The sequence below is a fragment of the Pan troglodytes genome, chromosome 10, assembly GCF_028858775.2.
Source record: "Pan troglodytes isolate AG18354 chromosome 10, NHGRI_mPanTro3-v2.0_pri, whole genome shotgun sequence".
Lineage (NCBI taxonomy): Eukaryota > Metazoa > Chordata > Mammalia > Primates > Hominidae > Pan > Pan troglodytes.
In genome coordinates, this window is record NC_072408.2 from 20,712,757 (window position 1) to 20,737,096 (window position 24,340).

General features: G+C 40.9%; 1 protein-coding gene across 3 annotated transcripts in view; it reads right to left on the reverse strand.

Annotated features, from left to right (window-relative positions):
* GRIN2B (glutamate ionotropic receptor NMDA type subunit 2B) overlaps positions 1 to 24,340 on the reverse strand; it is a 439,528-nt gene that overhangs the window by 26,155 nt on the left and 389,033 nt on the right. For all 3 annotated transcript variants that reach the window (XM_016922999.4, XM_528744.7, XM_016923000.4), the window contains 2 exons: positions 2,942 to 3,102; positions 956 to 1,143 (listed from right to left, as the gene is read on the reverse strand). In XM_016922999.4, the coding sequence (XP_016778488.1) occupies positions 956 to 1,143; positions 2,942 to 3,102 (349 nt within the window). The remainder of the gene's footprint in view (positions 1 to 955; positions 1,144 to 2,941; positions 3,103 to 24,340) is intronic.

Sequence of the window (24,340 nt, forward strand, 5' to 3'; positions counted from 1 at the left end):
GATGATACTGGGGAGTGGCTGATGGTGTCTGCCTCTGAGGACCCTAACCCTGCCTTCTGCCTCTTCCAGCTGAAAGAGCAAGATGGGAGAGCAGGAAGAATGAAGAGATGGCCGCAAGTTTATTTATTTCTCTGCCCTACCTCTGGGCACATAAAGAGCAGAGACCTTCCACAGTTCCATCTATTATTTTGGCCACATGTGAGATGACTGGATGAAACATCTAATATCAGTTCTCCTACTTTATCCCTGAAGGTTTGATTATAGCCTGCAACCCAGAAAAAGACCTCCTTGACAAACTGCTTCAATCCTCTCCCTGCCATCTTTCAGCTTGTTATGGGTTGAAAGATGTTATAGAATCCCCCTAAAATATATATGTTGAAGTCCTAACCCCCAATACCTTGGGATGTGACTTTATTTGGAAATAGAGTCATTGCAAACATAATTAAGCTGAGATCATCCCAGAGTAGGGTGAACCCCTAATCTAATATGACTGGCATTCTTAAGAAAAAGGGAGATTCAGACACAGACATGTGCAGAGGGAAAACATGCACACTGGTAAAACACCATGTGAACATGAATCAGAGGTCAGGGGTATGCTTCTACAAGATAAGGAATGCCAAAATTATCAGCAAACCACCAGAAACTATAGGAGAGGCATGAAACAGATTCTCCCTTGCAGACCCCAGAAGAGATTGACCCTGCTGGCACTGTGACTTCAGACGTCTAGTCTCTGGAAATGTGAGACAAGACATTTCTGTTGTTTAAGCCACTCAGTGCATGGCACTTTGTTATGGCAGCAATAGGAAACTAATATATACCCGAAAACTACACAATATACTGTGAAATGCTTTTCTGGAAATGCACAGGTTAAAGAAATGGAAGAAAAGGAAAGGTTGATGTTTTGGACTGGCCATCAGTAGAGGACAAATGGGCACTTTCCCTTTCTTGAACTCACCATCTCCAAAGAGCTGCAGGATAGCAAGGTCCACCTGGCGCTTCCACCCAGAATCTTTTTGGATGGCAATGCCATAGCCAGTGGAAGCAAAGACCTTCCCACTGCCAATGGTCACCAGCTTGCAGCCTTCATCTCTGCCTGCCATATAGTTCAGCACTGCTGCATCATAGATGAAGGCATCCAGTTTCCTGTACAGGAAAAAAGCAAACAAATCCAATGGAGGAATTTTAGAACAAAACTACCTGTGGGGCCATTAATATGAAGCAGTAGGGTTCCAGAAAACTATGTGGAGAATTGGTTCAAAGTAAGGTTTAAGTTGGAACTCTGCCAGAATCTAAAGCCTAAATCCCAGGCTGTTCTTTATGTGCTTTTGGGTTGAAAGGAGGAGTTCTTTTCTTCCCACTGGGAATGATGAGAATGTAAGTTGGGCCTGAAGCCAACTCATAAACTGTGTCTGAAAGGAAGAAGGAGTAAAAAGGGATCAATAAAAATAATAACAGAAATAATGAAAAGTAACCACCGCAACGAGCAACAAATAGCATGGGGTTAGATTTATATAACATTTTTCATTTCTCAGTTCATTACAGTCTGGAGTGGGGATAAGTGTAGGTGTTTGTGTTTCAATAGATGTGCAATGCTATTTTTGTGGTCAGGAAGGTTCCAGTATTCTGTTGTGCAGCACAAGGATAGAGGTGAGGGGTTGAGGTGGTGGCAGTACAGGCTTGTACAGGCTTGTGTAAGAGCAGATGAGTGAAACTACAAGAGAAGGCAAAATACAGAAGAATTCAGATCTCTCAAATACATAAATTACAGCATATAGTTCCTAAACATATAAGAACTTCATTTTATGTATTGTGCTTTGCAAGGCAGAAATACATAAAAAAGGGAATAAGACCAGGCGTAGGGGCAGGAAGGCATGAATCAATATTTAAAACCAACATTTAAACATATCAAAGGTAGAGGAAGAAATTTAGATATAGCCTTACAGGCAATAGAGAGGTCTGCAAGAAAGAAAAGCAACACCATTATTCCCTTCATTTTTATTAGTTAAGTCACCTTGTTAGGTACCCGATAGAAAGGGGAACACCAAAAAACCAAAGCCCTGACATAAATGAGAACAGTGGGTTTAGCAGTGGTCAGATTACCCAAAGTGGCCCTACCTTCAAGCTCAAACTCCATCTTCTGAAATCTTCTGTGACTGTATTTATGGTGACAAAATAGAATCTAACAGTATTTTAAGTAACCATGTATCTAGGTGCCTTTTCCAGACCTGGAGCTACAAGGGTATTGAGACAAGGTCCAAGTGCTGTTAGTCATCATACAACAAAGAAAATCAGCTACGAGACCCCTTGACCTCCAAATCCCAACATCTATAATGCTCTGTTATCCATTATCTTCCATAGCTGTGGCTTGTGGAGGCCAAATGAACAAAGGGACCAGTGTGGCTGGGACTGTGCAAGCCAACACATGTGTAGGTCATGAACTCCTATGAATGGACAAACACTCCCTAGAGGACAGAGTATGTTAACACAAGCTGGCACTGGAGATCAGTCAACGCATTCTTACTGTTAATTATCTAAAAACATTTACACTTTCCCCCTTTTATTTCTCCCTTGTCCATAAGACACCAGAACCATAATTTTCACCTCTTGGACAACAGGTCTATTTCATACACGGCACAAATACCTTATCCTTCACTCTGCCCTCCAACTTCTACATTTATTTCACTCTTATTTCATGGTTACATTAGTGCAACTAGAAAATAATTTGTAAAAAAAAATACATAGAAGTAATAGCATAGGAATCTTTGTACACTGGTCTAAATGATACGATCAAATTTAACTTGGAAATCCATAAAGAGCAAATGAAGTCTTCTTTAACATTTTATGATACCAAGCATGGTATACCTAGTGCATGTGATTCAATAGTATGCTTAATAAATGTGAGAAACAGATCAAGGACTCTGAGCTTGGAAGCAGTTCTTACCCTGTTTTCAGGGAGAGCAATGCATCATCTACACCCCTCTGGTTGAACTTTCCCATGTAGGCATGCATTTCTGCATAGTTATTGCGAATATTTCTCTCTGTGCTGCCGTTGGGCACGGTCCCAAAGCGGAAAGGGGGTGAGAAGTCATTAGGTCTCTGGAACTGGAGAGAGAAAGACAGATAGAGACAGAGTGGGAGATGGAGGGAGAGAGAGAGAGAGAAAAGTCATTTTAGAAAATGTGAAGAGACATTAAGTAAGTTAGCATTAGTGGATTTATAATGGAAGGGACCCAACTATAATTCACCGAATACATTAGCCCTCACTCAAGAGCAGCAATTGCTATCTGAAAGCAGACTTCAATTCAATTTAGTACATATTGTTGAGAGATTTCTATTTGCCCAACCCTGACTTTAATCTATAACCCTTCTATGTTCCTTTTATGTACACTACACAATACCAGTGTTGATAGGCCAAAGGAATGTGCTGGTGGCTTAATTGCGGTGGACTAGTCACCTTTCTTTCTAAAAAAATATGTAAAATCTGCATTCAGGCCTCTTAAAGGCCTAAATACACAGTCATTGCACTATTTTGTCCATAGGGCCTTAGTGAGGTGAGCTATGTGGTACTCCTGAAGATAATTTGTTGAGTATCAAATATGTTTTGCTAAGAAATTTTCTTTTGACCTTCCCTGATGCACTGAAAGCTCATATTTATCCCACATGAGTTGTAGGATAAACTGTACAATCAAAGACAATTTTAATTATGTTCCCTTTCTTGCTTGAGACTGAGAGTGCATCTCCAGTGCCCATTATAATAAAGAGAAACCTCTTGGATTTTCATCCCTATGACATCAGCTTTATTTCTGGCTATCACCCTGCAATGCGTAAGTCTTTATGTTGCTTCCTGAACACAAAATTTGTTCATTTGTATCTTCACAGCCTCATATAGTCCATCTCCTCAGTGCCAACTCATCTGTCTCTCTAGGCCAATTTACATCCGTTTCAAAATAAAACTCAAAACAATTTCTTCAAGAAATCTTCTGTGAATTCTTTCTTCCATCAAGTCTACCCCAAAGTGACCCATCAGAACCTGTTATTCTTTGTTTAGATCACTGTAATCCTACACATGCAATTACTCTCTAAATGTGCTAGCTAGTCTCTGATGTCATCATTAAGAGTTTAAACTCTAGATTGAAACAGATACGGATTGAAGACCAGCTCCGCCACTTACCACTGTGTAACCTTGGGCAAGTAGCATAAACGCTCTGTGCATCCTGTCCTCATTTGTAAGAAGGAGATGATAATGCCTAGTTTTCAAGAATGTTGTGAGGATTAACTAATATAATGCATAAGAAGTGCTTGGCGGTCGGGCACGGTGGCTCACGCCTGTAATCCCAGCACTTTGGGAGGCCGAGGCGGGCGGATCGAGATCATCCTGGCTAACACGGTGAAACCCCGTCTCTACTAAAAATACAAAAAATTAGCCGAGCGTGGTGGCAGGCACCTGTAGTCCCAGCTACTCCGGAGGCTGAGGCAGGAGAATGGCATGAACCCAGGAGGCAGAGCAGGCAGTGAGCTGAGATCATGCCATTGCACTCCAGCCTGGGCTACACAGCGAGACTCCATCTCAAAAATAAAGTGCTTGGCACAGCACCTGGCACACAGTAAGTGCCCAATAAATGTTCTCTTATATTATTTTTAATTTGTGTCTCTATTCTGCATTTCCTAGTAAACCCGCTCTCTAAGCTTCTTATTCTATTAGTACAGCAATGATCATTGTAGCTGTGCTGTGCTTTGGCATCAGAACGACAATGAAGATATTTGAAGTCCTCTTGGTTTCAAGTAATAGTACCATTTACTTTGGAGATACATTTGAAAATCTAACCTGCCAACTCAGGAGAACTCTGAAGCTTTGGGATTGCCTGGGATTAGAAGTAATTCTTTTCCTTCTTAGAATATGGGAGTTCCATGGGCCACAAAATATCTCAGCACCAGGAGCCATAAATGCCATCTTAATTGCTCAGTGCTGGCCATGGTTAAAACTAGAGTCATGCAGTGGTGTTAGGCAATCTGTGATGCACCAAACAACTACTACTTCCTGACTGAGAAAGCTCCCTCTCTGACTCATCACAGGGCTTTTTGACATTAAAAGTTTTCGTTTGATTATTTTGAAAGGGGTTATAATTTTTAAGTGGATAAAGACACTACAAAAGAGTAAGAAAAATCTACAGCCAAATGAGCCACTCAGGGTTAACTAGCCCAAACCTTTCATTTTACAAATGATGAAACCCAAAGAGGGTAAGTAATTTGCTCCACATCACACAGTGGCATTGATAGCTAACAGATCAGAGCTCAATTCGCCTAATTAATAGTCACTCCTCACTGTCTCCAGCAGATAGCAAGCTTAAAGTAAATAGGGATATGCTTTATTGGAAGAGACAGACACCAGAATGCTTTGCATATCACTATCAAATACAACACTTCAGATGTTTGAAGAAAGATATTCCTCAAATCAAAAGTAGAGTAAATAACTATGGTAGATAGCAATACAACTAATTAACTCCCTTTAATCAGTGATTCCCCACAATACTAGGACAATGACAACTGATGTTTATAATGACTAAGATACTCTAGGGCCCAAGGTATTTTCTGAAACATCAGTGAAAATTGCAATCATGTCCAATAGAATTCTGGTATAAATGATTACACTTTAATTTTTCTGAAAAAATGGCAATCCATGCAAGGTATATGCAACAATTTTATGGTAACTAAATGGAATCCAGTGCCCAGAGGGCCTCACTTCCTGATGAAGCTACATTATAGGTAGTTTTCATACAGCTCTTTATATAGTAATTTTTAATTTTAAATTATTTTTAGATTTCTAAATCCTGTTTTGTAATTGTATCCCTGAATAAATATAAAGCTAAAGAAATGATAAAGGGTCTAGAATAGCCAAGATAACTTTGAAAAAGGAAAAAAAAAGTTAAAGGATTTACACTACCTGACTTTAAGATTCATTATAAAGCTACAGTAATCACGAGAGTGTGGCATTAGCGTACAGTCAGATCATTGGAACAGGATAGAGTGCCCACTAACAGATCCCCACATATATGGTGCAAGGGCCATTCAGTGGAGATAGGATGGCCTTTAACAAATGGTGTTGGAATAATTAGACATCTGTTTGCTAAAAAGGAACTTCATTTCACACCTCATAAGATACACAGAACTTAAAGTGGATCATATATCTAAAATGTAAATACTAGAATTATAAAACTTATAGAAAATATAGGAGAAAATATTTGTAATCTTGAGTTAGACAGAGATTTCTTAGCTACAACACCAAAAGCACAATCCACCAAAAAAGGTAAACGATAAATTGGAGTTCATAAAAATAAGAACTTTTTGAAAGATGCAGTTAAAATCATAAAAAAGATAAGCCACCGACTGGGAAGAAGTATTTGAAAATAAATTAAAGCTATTAAAACACTAAAGGAATTAGATAATAACATAGCAAGACTTATATAGTTAAGGCATCCTTCAAATGAAAATAATCGGGCCGGGTGCAGTGGCTCACGCCTGTAATCCCAGCACTTTGGAAAGCCAAAGTGGGTGGATTGCTTGAGCTCAGGAGTTTGAGGCCAGCCTGGGAAACATGGTGAAATCCCATCTCTACCAAAAATATAAAAATTAGCCGTGCGTGGTGGCATGCGCTTCTAGTCCCAGCTACCTGGGAGGCTGAGGTGTGAGGATTGCTTGAGCCCAGGAGGTGGAGGTTGCAGTAAGTCAAGATTGTGCCATTGCACTTCAGCCTGGGTGACAGAGCAAGACCCTGTCTCCAAAATAATAATAATAATAATAATAATAATCAAAATAATCAGAAAAACCAAGCAGTCAGTACTGGGAAGAAGGGAAGTGCTGGTCTTGGATGCAGAGAATTTGGATTTCAGCTTTGTCTCAGGCCAGCTGCATGAACGTGGGCAAGTTACTTAAATTTATGGACCTACGCTCTTTTCTGGAAGTATTATTTTAATGAATAAGATAATATGTAAAAAAAAATACTTAATACCTGGCACATGATGGAGTCTTAAAATTCTTAGTTGCTTCTATGGAGATGAAGTTCTAACATTTAAAATTGTCCTATGTAAGGCAATGTTCCCTAAGTTTGAAAATTCTTATTCTCTAATTTGTTCCTTAAACTAGGCCAGTCTGGAGGCCAACAGGGAGAGAACATTGCCTCAGAATTAGCCAAAGCAGTGAGTTTGCCTTTTCTTTTGAAAATTCTTGTCCCAGCCTGGTGAGATCTGTGAAGTTTACATAAAACAGAGATTTTTTATACTGTCATTGGAACTTGAACTATACTAAAATTCACATTCATGGAGAACTGTTTAGGGAGGCCCGTGGGGAAGAAGGAAAAATAATTTCCAAATATCCTGATGCTTCCAATAAATGCCCTTGTAATAAAACTTACCCCAGCTGTAAGACATTATATGGCACTTGCTTAGCCTGAGTGGCAATTTGGGAAGGAGAAAAATTTAGTGCTGTCAAGAACGAGAATGTCTTAACAATTAATAGAACAGTGAGGACCCTGAAAAAATAATTTTTAAACAAATTTAAAAGCCTAATATATCAGGGAGCTCAGTAATTGAATTAAAAAACTCAGTCTGATTTCAAAGTAGGGAAATGTGTATAGCACTCTTTATTTTCTTTTTTCTTTTTTTTTTTTTGAAACAGAGTCTCACTCTGTCACCCAGGCTGGAGTGCAGTGTTGCAATCTTGGCTCACTGAAACCTCAACTTCAACCTCCCAGGCTCAGGTAATCCTCCCACTTCAGCCTCCCAGGTAACTGAGACTACACATGTGAGCAACCACACCTGGCTAATTTTTGTACTTTTAGTAGAGACAGGGTTTCGCCATGTTGGCCAGGCTGGTTTCCAACTCCTGGCCTCAAGCGATCCGCTCTGCTCGGCCTCCCAAGGTGCTAGGATTACAGGCGAGAGCCACCATGCTGGGCCCAGTACTCTTTATTAATCACCTTTGGTCATAGAGCTTCCTTGAATGTGGAATCTTTTTCTAGGAGTCACCTAGATTGGAATTATCAACACATAGATTTGGATAGGAAAATAACACAGACAGGATGGGCCCCATTTCATAGATGAGGAAACCGAAGTCCTGAAGAGATCAAGTCGTTCAAGTAGACACAGTGTAGAGGGAGGACAAGCTGAGACTTGACCCCTGAGTATGGCCTTCCTTTTGCCAGCTGAAATGCTAGCTGAACAGTTCTACTGCTGCCTACTAGGGAGTGAAGCCACACACTGTAAGTGGGGCCACATAGAGTATCTTCCTTTTGTGGCAAATCAAATGCCAATTCCCATCTTTCCCACCACATTTAACACAGGGATTCCAGCAATTGCTGTGAGCACACACTTGCACAAGGGCAAAACAATGCCAGAATGTTAAAAAAAAACTGTAATCTCATTTGATCCTCCTGGAGAGCAGCAGGGAATCAGAATTCAGCCCTCTGAGCTGTTCAGATCATCTCAGCCTCCATCTTAATGACCTCAAAGTGAATTAGTCTCAGCAGCCATGCAAGGAGAAAGGTGCTCAAGGGCCAGGAGTCAAGGCCCCCACCCAGAGATGAGCAGACACTAGGGTCCTGGGCTGTTTTGGCTGCCACCTCCCCGCTAGAGAGCTTCTTATACAGCCTGCTGGAGAAAGAAAGGAAGAGGGGAGCAAGTAAGGGAAGTACAGATCTGGTCCATTTTTAATATATAAATTGATTTTCCTATGTATTAGGCATTGTAAGTCATTAATAATTGCCACTCTTATTCAATACCTATGTATGTACTGGGTATAAGTTACATTATCTCCTTTAACTATGATAATTAAAATACATCCATTCATTTGGCAAATATTTGCCCAGCATCTATTAGGGCAGGAGACTGTATTAGGAACAGAGATACAAAGATGAAAAAAATCAGACCCAGTTTTCAAGGAGTTTGCATTACAGAGAGTCAGAAACATAAACATTCATTCAGTTTTTCATCCATTTACTTTTTCATTTCATGTATTTATTGATTTCATTCATTTATATAAGCATGCAGCAAGTATTTGTTTGTGTTTATTGTGTACAGAGGAGATGCCTGTGCTGAAGATGCAGTATTGCAGAAGAGTATGATCTTGCCTTCAAGGAGTTCACATTATAAAGAAGAGAGGCAAACAGTAAGCCTGTTTTTTATTTTTTAAATTTCTAAACAATCTTTTGTAGAGATAGGGTGTCTCCATGTTGTAAAGGTTGGTATTAAACTCCCAGCCTCAAGCAATCCTCCTACCTTAGCCTCCCAGATGGTTGACTAAAGTCTGCCAGAAATTATTTGCCACTCTATGACAAACAGGTCCATGTCCCCTCCCTATCTTGATTCTTAGCTGACCTAGGTGACTTGCTTAACCAGTAGAAGGTGACAGAAGTAACATTGTGGGATTGCTGAGGCAAGGGCATAAGAAGCTTTGCAGCTTCCACCTTGGCCTTTGGGAACCTCGCTCTGAGAGAATCGGTGCACCATGTCAGAAGTCCAACAACCCTGAGGCCACCATGCTGGAGATTCCACCTATAGATGCTCCCATCTCCAGTCCTAACTGAGCCCTGGACTTCTACCCATTCCAGTCAGAGCCAGGCATTAGAGTAAAGCCATTATGAACTCTCCAGCCCAGCCCAGCCTCCCACTGAATATCAGTCATGCTACATGAAGTAGAAGAATCACTCAGTCAAGCCCTACCCAAATATCTGACCCACAAACCAGTAAAATATAATAAAATATTCTTGCTTTAAGCCACTAAGTGTTGGGCTAGTTTGCTGTGTAGCAATAGGTGACGGAAACACAGATAATTTCAAATAGTGAAAATGAAGTGCTAGGAAGAAATTGAAACAGCATAATAGGATAAAGAGTGATTGGTAGGAGAACAAGTTTAGACTGGCTGTCCTGAAAAGGCCTCTCTGAGAAGGTGGCATCTGAACCGAGACCTGAATAATAAGAAAGAACCAGGCATACAAAGACAAGGGGGAAAATGTATCAGGCTCAGGAAACAGCAAATGCAAAGGTTCTGACATGGGGGAACAAGCTTGGTGTGACCAGGGGCTATAAATAATGTGGTGGGTGCTATGAGCAGCTGTGCCCATGCAGCAGTGAGAGAACAGAACAAGGGGGCTGTCTCGATGGTGTCCCAGAGCCTGTGCACTGGGGCTAAGACTTAACCATTTAAACAAGAGGAGCAAAATGGTTTCTAGATAGAGACGAGTGTCTGTTCAAAGACACAAGGTGGTGAGAAAGATTGGGCATGATCAGAGACCACGAGCAGCTTATTGTTGCCAGAGCCTAGCAGGTATGGCCATGGTGACAGGAGGTTGACACAGCTGAAGAAGGAAGCAGGGCCTGGATCACAAAGAAAGTTGAATTCTGTGCAAACAAGTTTAGAGTCCATAATATAAGGGATGAGAAACAGCAGAGCTTCTGGAGTTAAGCTGCCTGATTCAGATCCCAGCTATGCCACTTGATAGCTGTGTGACCTTGATCAACTCACTTATCTGTGCCCCAGTTTCTACATTTGTACAATGGGCTGCTAATAGCACCTACCTCATAAAGTTTAAGTATTCAACCAGTCAATCTGGGCAAAGTATTGGCACAGTGCCTGGCTGATATATACACTATGTTAGCTATTGTTATTATCATTATTATTACTATCATCATCACTGTCATCATCATCTTCATCATCGCCATTGGAAGCAACTGAAGAACTCTGCCAGAATGACAAGATTGGGTTTTGTGTTAGAAAAAGTCACCAGGTGCTGGTGTGCAGAACAGGTTGAAAGGAGTAAGATGGAGAGACAAGAGCTGAAGAGGCCCTGAGCTCTGGTGAGGGTATGGGTGCTACAGTGGGATAAGAAGGAACAGACGCATTGTCAGATATTTCCCTACACTACTAGCTAACATACAAGACCACAGAGGTGCACGCCATTGACATATAAATTTCCTGAAAGGCTTCTAGAAGGAGGCCGAGTTGAAGCTGGCAGGGAGGATGGATTGGCTTTGGAAGGGTGGCGATGGGGCGTTAACATCAATTTACACCAGAGGAACTCTCTGCTTTAAGACTCCTCCAACCTGGTTAGTTTCCATGGTGAGAATGAAGAAACATACTTGTTGAGAAGTCTTTGAGGTCCTGGCACCAGGAGAGGAGCAGGTTCTGAAAACAAAACCAAGAATGTCCTAAATACTGATGGTGTCCAAGCAGTGGTCGTTCTGACCACCAGTCAAGGCCATCTCCTGATCAGCTGTCACCCAGTCCCAAGGACAATAATCAGAGTCAGATCCGGTGAATAACAGCACATAAATGAAAGCAGCTCTGTTAAAATGAAGAGGATGGTGAGGAACTGCCTTCTTGGGTAGTTGGCTTCCCTGAAAAATGGCTCTGCTCATTCAGTCTGTGTCCAATCAGCATATGCAGATTAGGACAAACCAGTGCTGTGACCTTGCAGAGGCGGATATTGGACATCCTATTTGCAGGGATCCATCCATATGAGATATAGAATCTGGGGGCTTTTGTCTTCAAAGCTTGACAATCCTACACATAAATATTCATTCCATTACTTCTGATTTTACATTTGCATCACAAAAAGAATCAATGCCCAAATGCCACTCAGCCCTTCCAGGCACCCAAGAGAAAAAGTGGGAAAGGCTTAGGAGATGTGAATGGCTTTGGGCCTGGGCTAATTATGAGGAGGTGGCAGCACATCAGAATTCTGAAGACACCACATTTTTACCTACTCAGCACCCTCCTGTTATTATTGTCATTACCCTATTTTATATTTTAATAGTACTTTTAAATTATTGACTTTTATTGTCATGAATTTTAACCAGGTATGGAATCTTGCAGTCACCGCCACAATCAAGACACAAAACAATTCCATTTCTCAAAAAGCTCCCTGGTGCCACTCCTTTCAAGTCACACACTCCCTTTGCTCTTAACCTCCAGCCACTCTATCCCATAGTTTTGCCTTTTCTAAAACGTCATATAAATGGAATCCTATAGTACATAACCTTTTGAGACTGGCTTTTTTACTTATGATAATGCCTTTGAGATTCATCTCCAGGCCTTTGCATGTATCTGTAGGTCATTCCTTCTTATTGCTGAGTAGTATTCCATTATGTGAATGCACCAGTTGATCCATTTATCTATTGAAGGACATTTGAGTTACTTTCAGGTAATTATGAATACAGCAGCTGTAAACATTCATGTACAGGTTTTTGAGTGAACATGTTTTCATTTTTCTAAGGTAAATATTCAGGGGTGGGAGTGACGAGTCATATGCCCCATGCTCCCAAAGTTTTTTTAGAGCTCTTCTATCTTTTGATCTTCTCAGTTTTTCCAGGAACTATCAAGCAAGTACAGAAACTGATATTATCTTCCTTAGCCCAGGGGTGTTGCACCAAACCGTGTTGCCCATCACTAAATCTTCCATAATAATACCCTATGGCCCAATTAGGGTGAAGGGATATGTATGTGTGATTCCAGACTCTGGGCAGCATCTGAAGAGGGGAGGAAGTGGCTGCAGGAAGCACCCTCTCTCCTCCTCTACCATAATCCCTTGTCCGGCCCAATGGGGGAAGAAGAAGGTCAGGTGACCACACAAGGAGTAGACTTTCTGAGAGCATGATCTCCTTCACTGTTCCATGGCCCATAAGTGCTTGGGAACAGATGTGAAAAGGAGGTAATCTGTGCTTATAGTGAAAAGACAATTATAGCCAGGCATGGTGGCTCACACCTATAATCCCAACACTTTGGGAAGCTGAGGTAGGTGGATCACCTGAAGTCAGGAGTTTGAGACCAGCCTGGACAACATGGCAAAATCCTGTCTTTACTAAAAATACAAAAATTAGCCAGGTGTGGTGGCGCATGCCTGTAGTCCCAGCTACTCTGGAGGCTGAGGCAGGAGGATTGCTTGAACTCAAGAGGCAGAGGTTGCAGTGAGCCAAAATCGTGTCACTGCACTCCACCCTGGGTGACAGAGTGAGACTTTGTCTCAAAAAAAAAAAAAAAGACAATTTAGTGATAAAACAGTAAGTAAACACATGGGTTATGGGCTCAAAGATCTAAGTTAAAATCTGAGCTCTACTACTTATTAACTGTGTGACTCAATAAACAAGCCACTTAGCTTTGAAACTGAATTTTAACAATGTTCCAAAAGGAGAAATAAGGTATAGCATCTCACTACAAATCCTCCATTTCAAAACATGGGGCCTGGAGTGGCCCCCCAAGACCCTACCCCTAAAACAAACTGGCTGTGGATATGGTGACAGATTAGAAAGTTAAACCCTTCACCTTCATGAAAGAATCTGGAATGGAGGTAAGAGGAATAAATACTTATTGTTATATTTCATTATAAAGTGTTCATTGGAGAGAATATTGTTCAAATCCATTCAAAAGGCATGGCTGAATTATGGAAACAATAATATTGCAGAATGTAGTTAGAAGCTACCGGTATATAGGAAAATTGCCCAAATTAACTCTGTTCTCTTCCTGGGCCCCTGATGAATCTGATGACATTTTGCTACTGCCAGAAAGGGAGTTGGCATATAATAAGCATTCAACACCTTAATTGTTTCTGCTTGTTTTCCTCTTATTATTAACATTAGTGCTATAATTGCCTACAGTGGCAAACACCCTTAAGTTTACATATGAAGAGACCTGCACTTGGATGTGAGAAGGCTAGTAAGTGGCCTTTCTCCTGCCTCTGGCTGTGCTGTCATTCGAGGCTGTATCTTCACAGCTCTGGATGCTGTGCTGCTGGGGAAGGAATTCTGTGCCTCTCTGAACTCAACGTGGAGCTGGGGTTCTATAATAGGCCTTAGAAAGGTGGGGGTGGTGAGGACTGGAACTTATTCTCCTGTCATCACCCTCCTGCTGGAGCCGAAACAAAAGCTTGCAGCAAATAAAACACCAGTTCTTCAGATTCCTGGAATTTAGTTAATTACCAGTTTTCCTCGCAACGATGGTTTTAATGCAATAAGGCAGTCACTTCTTTTGTATTTTATAAAATTTGGATACATAAGCCTTAATATTTCCTGAAATATTTTATAAAATCAGATAATGGCATGTTAGCTAGCTGAGGCTTGGTCCCTGAGTTAGCAGAGCCAAGAAAGTGGGTTTATTCCTATATTAACTTTAACATATCATAACCTGCACCTTGAGGTTTTAGGTGTTTGGCAAAGTCTTGTGTCTGGCCATAAAATATCACATCAGTAGCACACATTTAATGGGCATAAACCACATATAAGCCACTGAGCTCTGAAATAAAATGAGGCAACAGATACAATCCCTACCATTACAGTTTAGCTGGAAATAATAATGATGATAATTATATAATTCCAGCAGCAGCTAATGCTTCTACAGCACTCACCATGTGTCACACAATTTACGTATAGTAACTCATTGATCCTCTCATTGATGCTATGAGGTAGGCATTATTATCTCCATTTAAGGGACAGGGAAACTAATGCACAGACAGTAAGTAATTTGAATAAGGCCATACAGCTAGAAACTATCAGAGCAAGGATTCAAATGCAGGATACTCATATTTAACTGTAAAACACACCACAGGGCTCTATGCAAATAGAATGGATGCTCAGAAAATGTACAGATTAAGGAATCCAGTGCCTGAATTAGTATGCCTATCCAATGGGAGGTAAGGAAAGGAAGGGCTACGGAAGTTTAGAGGGAGTGAAAATCATTACAAAAGGATATGGTTGGGGAGGCTGCACAGAGCAGGCAGAGATGGAGCCAACTCCTCCAGATTGGCCAAGTTTATCCAGGCAAAGAGGTCTGGGGAGGGTGATGGGGCAAGCGAAATAGCATGAGCAAAGAAGCACCGGGACGTGAGCATGGCATCTGCACTGACGTTGGGAGGAATGTTTGGCGCCTGGATAGAAACCATCCCATGGGGCACACCGAATGGTCAGACTGAGGAAGGACACTGTGAACCCCACAGTGCTCAGGTGTAGCTATTGTTCAGCTAAAGCAGCATGGCTCGAAGAACAGAGAGGTTGGAGAAGGGACGTTTACTGGAAAACTACTAAGAGCCTGGACTATTTTCAGAGGGAAAATAATGGGAGGGATAAATGAAAAAGACATCAGAGTGGAAGCCTTGACTGAATCCAAGTCTGCCTATGCATTCAGAAGAACGAAGGAGAGGAAGTGGCAGAGTCAGCCTCATCCCCACCACCTTCTCTCCCACTCTCCTCCCTCACCCACTCCTCAGGAGCCACACTGGCTTCCTTGCAGTTTCTAAAACTCACCAGGCAAGCTCCTACCCTCACATGCTCTTCTCTGCCCCAAAAGCCCTGGCTATCCACATATATTGATCCCTCACTAACTTCAGGCCAGACTTAATTGCCTTTTTATTTTCTGCCCTTTCCTCCTTAGAATGTAATATAATGGACACAGTTTTGGTCTGTTTTGATCACTGCTGTATCTCTAGTGCCTAGAAAAGCATCCAACACTTAGTAAGCTCTCAATATGAATGAATGAGTGATTTAAAGAATGAATGAATTGAATTGCACATGTGGATATATTTATTATATGAAAAACTCCATTCAAAGTGCACTATTTAGCTGTTGATACATTATCATGCAACACACAGTTGAGCATTAACATTCCTCAGATCTAGGGCAAGCCTAGCATCTCTGGTGCATAAGGAGTTAATGTGTCCTAATGCCAGTCAAGGACATCTTTCCTAGCACTTTCTCCATTTTTCCTTCACAAAATATATCAGATCTGAAATCCCGCAAGAGCCTGTCAGATTTAGGACTTGACAATGCATATGAATATTTCTTTGGCACCAAAAATGTGACAGAGTTAGAGATGATTATGATAACATGGAGATGAAGTGAAACAGAGGCATAAGGACAGAGGCATTTGAGTTTTATCCTTAAGTCATCCGGTGTGTGACAGGTGGCCTTCGTTGAGCTCCTTCAACCTATTCTTACACAAGATTGTTATAAAGAGGTGTTATTACTGTCCACTGCACTCTACCTCACAGACCAACTTGGGAGGGTACAAGGGATTGTTCCAGATATTTTATAAAAGCTGTGGGTGCTAGCAAAGAGAAATGGCCTTTAAAGAAGATTTCAAGTAAAGGAGACAGATGGATTCACCATGGAAACTGGGATTCTGAAGTTGTACCAGGAGCTTCAGCAGCTCATAAAATTTTGGAGGAGATAAAGAAGATAAAGAAGACTACCAAGATTTCCACATGCAAGATTCCCAATGAATTTGGGGTTCTCCAGTTATTAGCACAATCACCTGAGGTTCTAATACGGTATCAGCATCTTCAGAGTCATGAAGCTGGGGTGGGGCGGAAATGTCAAAGACCTCTGCCAGGCGGAGGCCAGGGTGAGTGAGGATCCAGTGACAGGCAAGGCAGGGGGACAGGTGTGTCTCTGCCCTCCTGGCAATCAATCAGATCTGTCAGTTCCAAATTGAGGCATGGAAATGCCAGCATGTGTACTTACTGTCACATTGTGACCCACTTACAGCCCAGCAGAGCTTCTTCCTTTGGTCAATAAAGTCAGCCCTATGCGAGGGACACTCCGGTTTATGGAATGTTAGTATTGGGATGCAGCCTGGCGATCCCACCATGCACACTGCATGCCCCTCGGGGTTCACAATGGACCATCACAGGAGAGGAATCGAACAATCCTTTGGTAAAGAAACTTATGTAACCCTGACACAGCATTTCCCCAGACTTATTTTCCCATGGATTTCTTTTTCTAAAGAATAGCCATTATGTTTCCCAGAACACTCATAGGCTATGAAACAGTTGGAGAAATGCCAGTTGAGCAACTTTCTGCCTGTACAGAGGAGGAAACAGAGGCCTGGGAAATTCATTACCTATCCAAGACCAAACAGCCATTGTCTGCTTCTGTCTCCATCTCTTTTGTTTTTAATTTAGTCTCCACACATGTATTGAGTACTTACTCTGCACCAGGAGCTGCCCCGAACAGTCGACAGCAAGATACGGCAGACATTTCCATGTCTCAGGCTTTTAGGACTAATGGGATGCCAGTGTACTTCAGTTGTCCTTAATGGACCTCCAATTATAATGCAAACATAATTATTATAAGGTGACTGCTACAAAAGTAAAATATCAATAACCATGTTGGTAGAAAAATGAAGTTCAATTTTTCCAGTTGACTAAGGATTAAGCCAAAAAACTTACTTTCAACCCTTTTGATGAAAATCATTCTAAACTATAGTCATTCAAACATATTCAGTGAGCATCTGCTATGTGTCATGATACAGGGAGGTAAATGATATACAGAAATTAAGACACAAAAGACCATAGATGGTTTAGGACATTATGTTTACTATGTACTTATTCCAGGAATATCCTAGAAACTATCATTACTTTTAATAATTTCTTTATATAAGCTTTCTTTGTTATCATTATATCTTTTCCCCTCTAAAAGTGGCAAGGGTTATAGTTATTTTAGAGTTGGTTACTTTTTGTTACAGAAGTGATATTTTCCTATGAAAATAGAAAGTTCTCAGCAAACACTTGGCTGATTGGGAAGCCGATGCCTCACCATTCAAAGAACAGGGCAGGCTTAACACATGCATACAAGGAGGGGACTCCTGTGCCTGTCTCACACAGGAGCCGAGGAATAATCAGGGGCTTTGAAGAAGTCATTGCCAAATAGGTCCTGAAAGAACTTTATAATTTAAGATCCGACAAGCCACATAGCAGCACAGTTGGAGACCTCACTTACTCAGTTCTCTTCTGAAATACCTGCCCAATTTAGATGGTTTGACAGGCATAGAAACCACAAGGTGAGAAAATTCTATCTGGGATTCTAAATGTCAAATATTTCTTATCTACATTACCCTCTCTTCCTTCCCCCTCAACCATTGGTCATGAAACTGTCTTTCACTGTTCTCAAATTCACATGGCTAATAAAGAGTGAAAAGTACTGCCTTATGCTGTGGACACTATATGAATTACATAACTGTCTTCTTATTCATTCATTCATTGACTAGTTGGTTAGTTAATTCATCTATTAATATGTGAGCACCTATATGTACAAGACCCTATTTTAATTACTGAAGATCCATTAGTGAACAAAACAGACAAATTCTTGCCTTCATTGAGTTTACAGTCTAGTATGAAGAGACAAATATTATAAATATGTTAAATATTAATATATCACACCATACAACATATAAATTCTATTAATGTATAAAAAGATGGAAGGACAGGGAAGAGTAAACTTTCTTTAGATCCTCTTCCAAATTTTAGATCAGATACTCATCTGGTGGCCTGAACTTAGACTGGTCATTCCCTGGAAACCCTTGTCTTTAACAATATACCACTCGTAAGCATCTTCCTCTCTGAATCTAGCCCCACTAGCCTGATGTACATTTTCTTTTTTTTTTTTTTTTTTTGTATTGTTTTTGTTTTTGAGATAGGGTCTTGCTCTGTTGCCCAGGCTGGAGTGCAGTGGCACAATCACAGCTCACTGAAGCCTTAACCTGGGCTCAAGCAATCTTCCCACCTCAGCCTCCCAAGTAGCTGGGACTATAGGTGCGTTCCACCATGCCCAGCTAATTTTTAATTTTTTTGTAAAGACAGATATTTGTCTTGTTGCCCAGCCTGGTCTCAAACTCCTGGGCTCAAGTGATCTTCTCACCTCAACCTCCCAAATTTGGTGCTGGGATTATAGGCATGAGCCACCACACCCAGCTGAATTTTCAGAAGAACAACTTCGAGTTTACGTCGGAAAAACATATTAACATTTATTTTTTCCACTTAAAATCAGAAGTCCTGTTTCATCCCAGGCTTGGAGCAGACACTTTTTCTAGAGTAAGCAAATGGGCTGAAGAAATAGGATTACTGGTAGAATAGCTTGCCTTTGATTTGTAACAGATATTTGGGGAAATAATCTAGATGAGTCAATTTCACACCTGTTTGGTTGGTGCAAAAGTAATTGTGGTTTTTGCCATTAAAAGTAATTATTTTTTAATGACAAAACCAAATGGCAAAAACCGTGATTACTTTTGCACCAGCCTTAATATAGTTTAAACATGCTAATTAGAGGGAAACAGACTCACTAATTGGGATACTTCCCCACCTACCTAGTGGGAAGTTACTCACAAATGGTCTTATTTAACTCCATGATAATTCTATCATGAGACCAGGCCACTGAATCCTTTTCACAGTCTGAAATGTGCATCTCATGTTCTCTTTGTCAATGGATTACAGAGAAGGTAGCCTACTTCAAAATTCTTGAAATTCCAAGGCAGGAGCTAATTAACAAATGGAAAATGTTTCTAACCCACAGCAAAGAATGCTGTAAAATAAAACGTTTCTCTTTTTCAAATAAGAGGCTCCATCACTAGGCAGGTGAGATATTTAGTGAAAGGATAGACATGACCAGTTGTTGGGAGTGTGGGGCAACTTATTAAACACACAGGGAAGGGTCTTGTTTTCTTTAATAACTTAAGTGACAGGATGAAAAACCTGCTCTTTAAACATGCTGTAGGCATCAAATTGGATTGGATAGCTGGCTACTTGAGAAATAGAATTAAACATCAAAACAGTAAGTCTGGCCTGACAAAAGAAGATATTAAAAGGATGAAGTTAAATTAGGAAGCATACAAAATAATTCTTACAGGGTGTAAAACCACACTGCACTAGAACTAGAAGGGACAGGAACAGGCTTTGTCAAATGCATGCTCAAGAAAAATCATGCAGTTCTACCTGACCACATACTGCATGCATACATAATGCAGTGCTGCTTTTTTAAAATAAAGAGTCTGTCACTGGACGCTAAAGAGCAATATGTGGAATGGATGTGGTCAGGCTGCGTTATACACCAGTAGGAGGGCTTCTGACCACCGTGTGTTCTCTTCTATAACTCACAGCAGAAGGTTCAGAAATGATTAAAAGTGAGGGGAGCAAGTCTTCTTGTAAAAGATTAAGACTATATTTAGCCTTGAAAGGAGCAAAAGAGGAAATTCCTCTGCTGTATTTACCATCCTATTTTTTAAGAATGAAGTGTCTGCCTCCCTCACTAGACTCTGAGAGTAGGGCTGTTTCAGCATATCTCCAACGTCTCACAAGGTAGGGTTTCCATGACATTTTGGGACATACTTTATACTAAAATCATATTCACAATTTATCTGAAATTCACATTTAACTCGGTGTCCTGTATTCTTATTTGCTAAATCTGTTAGCTCTATTCAAAGATTAACTAGTAACTATTCAATAACAATTAAGCTAATTGTTGTTATATACTAGGTATTATTGTAAATGCAGAGGATATAGTAACTTTTAAAAGCCAGGTAGATGATACAACAGAGGCTTTAGTTAATTCAAAGAAATGAGGACAGGAGCAAGATTTTGGTAACAGGTAGAATCCAAGTTGAACAAGGGGCTTACAAGGTGATTGAGGGTGGCAGTTTCTAGGGACTTTGAGATGACAAAACAGAGCTATTGATCTTTTCTATTCTGAGGGCCTCTAGGCCTTAGCTATAGGCAGTCTGGCAGATGCTAAGGACTCCTGAGATAGACTAGGTGGTTGGACACTAACCTTAGTACCAACAAAAAGATCAGAGATTATGTTTATGCAGAGCTGTTCTGATTTTCCTATACTCTGTTCCAGTAAGTGCTATGTAGTAGATATTTAGAATCTATCTGATGAATGAATAAATGAAAAGTAGGCGGTGAGACTGAAAAGCAATGAAACTGACTTGTATCCCTCATTTAGAGAACATCATTACATTCTAGTTGCAACTAACAGATACACAGAATAAGTCACATTAATAGCTAGTATGCTTTAAGAATGAATTTGCCAGGAAAAACCCTATGTGGTATAGAGGTTGGAAGACAAGCTCTCTGGGCTGGGAATGGAGAAGAGGAGCTTCAGGAACTAAAACCACTGGGACTCAGCCTCTCCCAAACTCACATCTAACTTGAAATTACTATGAATTTTCCAAATGGCAAAGGGCCTTCAGAGAGAGTATTTCCTTCAATAGTGGACAGATTATGATAGACTATCAACTATGGCAATAAAAACAACTTTTATTGCTAAACACAGTAGTCAAAATGGGTATTAATTAAAAACTTAGAAATGTTATGAATTATCTGGCTGCATCAACAATTTGCAATGAAACTAAGGCTCTTCTCTAAGTCTCTGAGAGAGCCTGAAGTAGAATAAATTAGGTTTACTTTTTCTGAGTGTCTGAAAGAACAGAAAATTCTTTGGCAATATATGCCATGCAAGCAGGGAAGGCCTTAAGAAAGACCTAGTTTTTAAATTTTTATTTATTTATTTTAAGTTCTGGGATACATGTGTAGAACGTGCATTTGTTATATAGGTATACACGTGCCATGGTGGTTTGCTCCACCTATCAATTCCCCATCTAGGTTTTAAGCCCTGCATGCATTAGGTATTTTTCCTAATGCTCTCCCTCCCCTAGCCCCCCACTCCCGACAGGTGCTGGTGTGTGATGTTCCCCTCCCTGTGTCCATGTGTTCTCATTGTTTAATTCCTACTTATGAGTGAGAACACGTGGTGTTTGGTTTTCTATTCCTGTGTTAGTTTCTCACTAGTTTGTTGAGAATGATGGCTTCCAGCTTTATCCATGACCCTGCAAAGGACATGAACTCATTCTTTTTTATGGCTGCATAGTATTCCATGGTGTGTAAGTGCCACATTTTCTTTATCCAGTCTATCATTGATGGGCATTTAGGTTGGTTCCAAGTCTTTGCTATTGTAAATAGTGCTGCAATAAACATACATGTGCATGTGTCTTTATAGTAGAATGATTTATAATCCTTTGGGCGTATACCCAGCAATGGAATTGCTGAGGAAAGACCAGTTTTATAATTTGCCCACTCCTGTGAGAAACCATTTCCTTGGGGTAGAGCCCAGTAGTCAGGTGGAATCATAGTTGAAGCTCACTCTTGAAGTCATTGTTTTCTATCACAGAGATGGGCAAAAGACACAGATTCAGAAATGCTCACTGAGCCCTTACTATGTGCCTAGGAGGATGCTGGGAGCATGCTTTCAAAAGACCCACAAGGTTGGCTACAAAGAGGTACTAGGCACCTCTTGTCCGAGAGGGCCATGAAGATGCTCCTCATCTAGGCATCCTCGGAGCCAGAGCTAGTTTCAAGGGGTCTAAGCACTGCAACTTGCCTGCTGCCCCTTCCACATCTTTTTTAGCCCTGACATTTGACCTTCCCTCCACCAGCCCTCCTACTCCCACCTCAAAATCTCATTGAAACAAGTGAGTGCCTGGGGCAAGCAGGGTGGAAGGAGGGCCGAGTGGTGGGCTCTTGGGTGTATTTGTAGCAGTTTGTGGCTTTCAGGGCACATGTTAATCATCTGCTAGAAACAGCATGGGCTTTGTGAGCTGGGTTTAGGAGCAAACCCTGGGTGGATGTAGGATGTGACCACTAATATTTATTGAGGATTTAGTATGCTTGAGGCACTCTTCTAAGCTTTACAAAGAGTAACTCTTTCATCAGCACAGCAGCTATAAAGTAGGTAACATTTTAATCCCCATTCTACACATTAGGAAACTGAGGCATGAGAAGGGTTTAGGAACCTAGCCAGATCACACAGCTTCTTGTCTTAGTTTTCTCTACTGCACAGTAGAGGTAGCATCTACCTAAAAGTGGGAGATGGCAAATGAGTCAAAGAATGTAAAGCATCTAGCCTGGAGAATGCCACCCAGCAGTCACTAATGACAAGTATGCTCTCTGAGACTGTAATTATTGATGTGGTTTCATGTGATTACCATGAATGAGGGCCATGGTTGCTAATATTGCAAAAGAACACATAATACAAAGGTTAATATATTTTTGGCTTTGGACTGCAATTTTCAATAGGCAGACTCCAACCTATGAACACATTGTCCTCAATAGTTCATTTATAAATCAGCTGCTCACAAACAGAAATATGCTGCCCCCAAGAAACAATACTATAAGTGGTTGGCTCATTAAAGCCAATTTAATCCAAAAGAGAGCAGAACTTTTGTGTTAATATTATTAGCTTATGTTCTTGGAACATTTACTCATTTAACAAACTTCTACAATGTACCAGGTACTGTCTCAGGAGCTGGAAAGACATAATTATTGAAAGCATGTCTCTTGCCTCAAGGAGCTTATGATTCAGTGAAGGAAATGAGCACTTGCTCAGTGATTCTAGTGGAGGGTGACCGGTGTGTTTGGGCCATTGTAGGAGGACAGGGGTGGGTGTCTGGGGTGTGGAGTCTTGGATAAGTTGATAGAAACAAGAAAGAGGCCCTCGCTGGCAGGAACAGGAATGAGGGTAGGAGAGAGCCATTGTTCTAAGAAGTGGCTAACAAGCTATTGTTCTAAGAAATGGCTAACCACAAACATCCTGTTCCCAAATACCTCCTTCCAAACATAGCCCCAGCAGCATGAACGTATCTGCAGTAGCCTTTCCAGCATGACCCTATAAAACTCCCCTCCATCCCCTGCATCTTGGCAGACAGGCTTCTCTCTGCTGTACTGCCTGTTGCACTCTTGCAATGTACCTTTCTTAGTTTCTCTAATAAATCTGCCTTTCTTTACCCACAACTGTCTTGGTAAATTCTTTTACCACCTGTGATGTAGCCCTAGCCAGTTGCACCCATGACATGGGGGTGACAAAGGCCAGAAATGGGTAATGAAGTACTGGAGGAAAGGAAAATGAATTGCCTTTGCTTGGGTTCAGAGCTGGCCCCCATACTTCATTTATCTGTACCTGTACTCCACTTGCTGAGCTCTGGTGCTTTCCTAACCTCCTTTTGGGGCATCCAAGCCTGACACCCCCTATTTTCACATCCACAAAATCAAAAGCCCTGTTCTTTCGGTCTAAGGGATGACATCTAGGTGATAAAAGGAAGATAATTTGAAAACAATGTCTTACTGATGTGTGATTAAACAAGCATTCAACTTCCCCAAAATTGTTTTTGTTGTTTATATAAAGGGTTAAACTGGAAGTTTAAATACATAAAAGCATGCCAAAAAAATGTAGTGGTCATGAAGGCCAGCTGGCCCAGTTTACAGATTGCCTTGGGAACTATTTTAAGTCATTCCTACTTCTTTACTGAACCACTAATTTTTCAGATGCTGTAAGGATAATGTGGATAGGAAGAATCAATATCATCAAAACGGCCATTCTGTCCAAAGTAATTTATACATTCAGTGCTATCCCGATCAAGCTACCATTGACTTTCCTCACAGAATTGGAAAAAACTACTTTAAATTTCATATGGAACCAAAAAAGAGCCCACATAGCCAAAACAATCCTAAGCAAAAAGAACAAAGCTGGAGGCATCA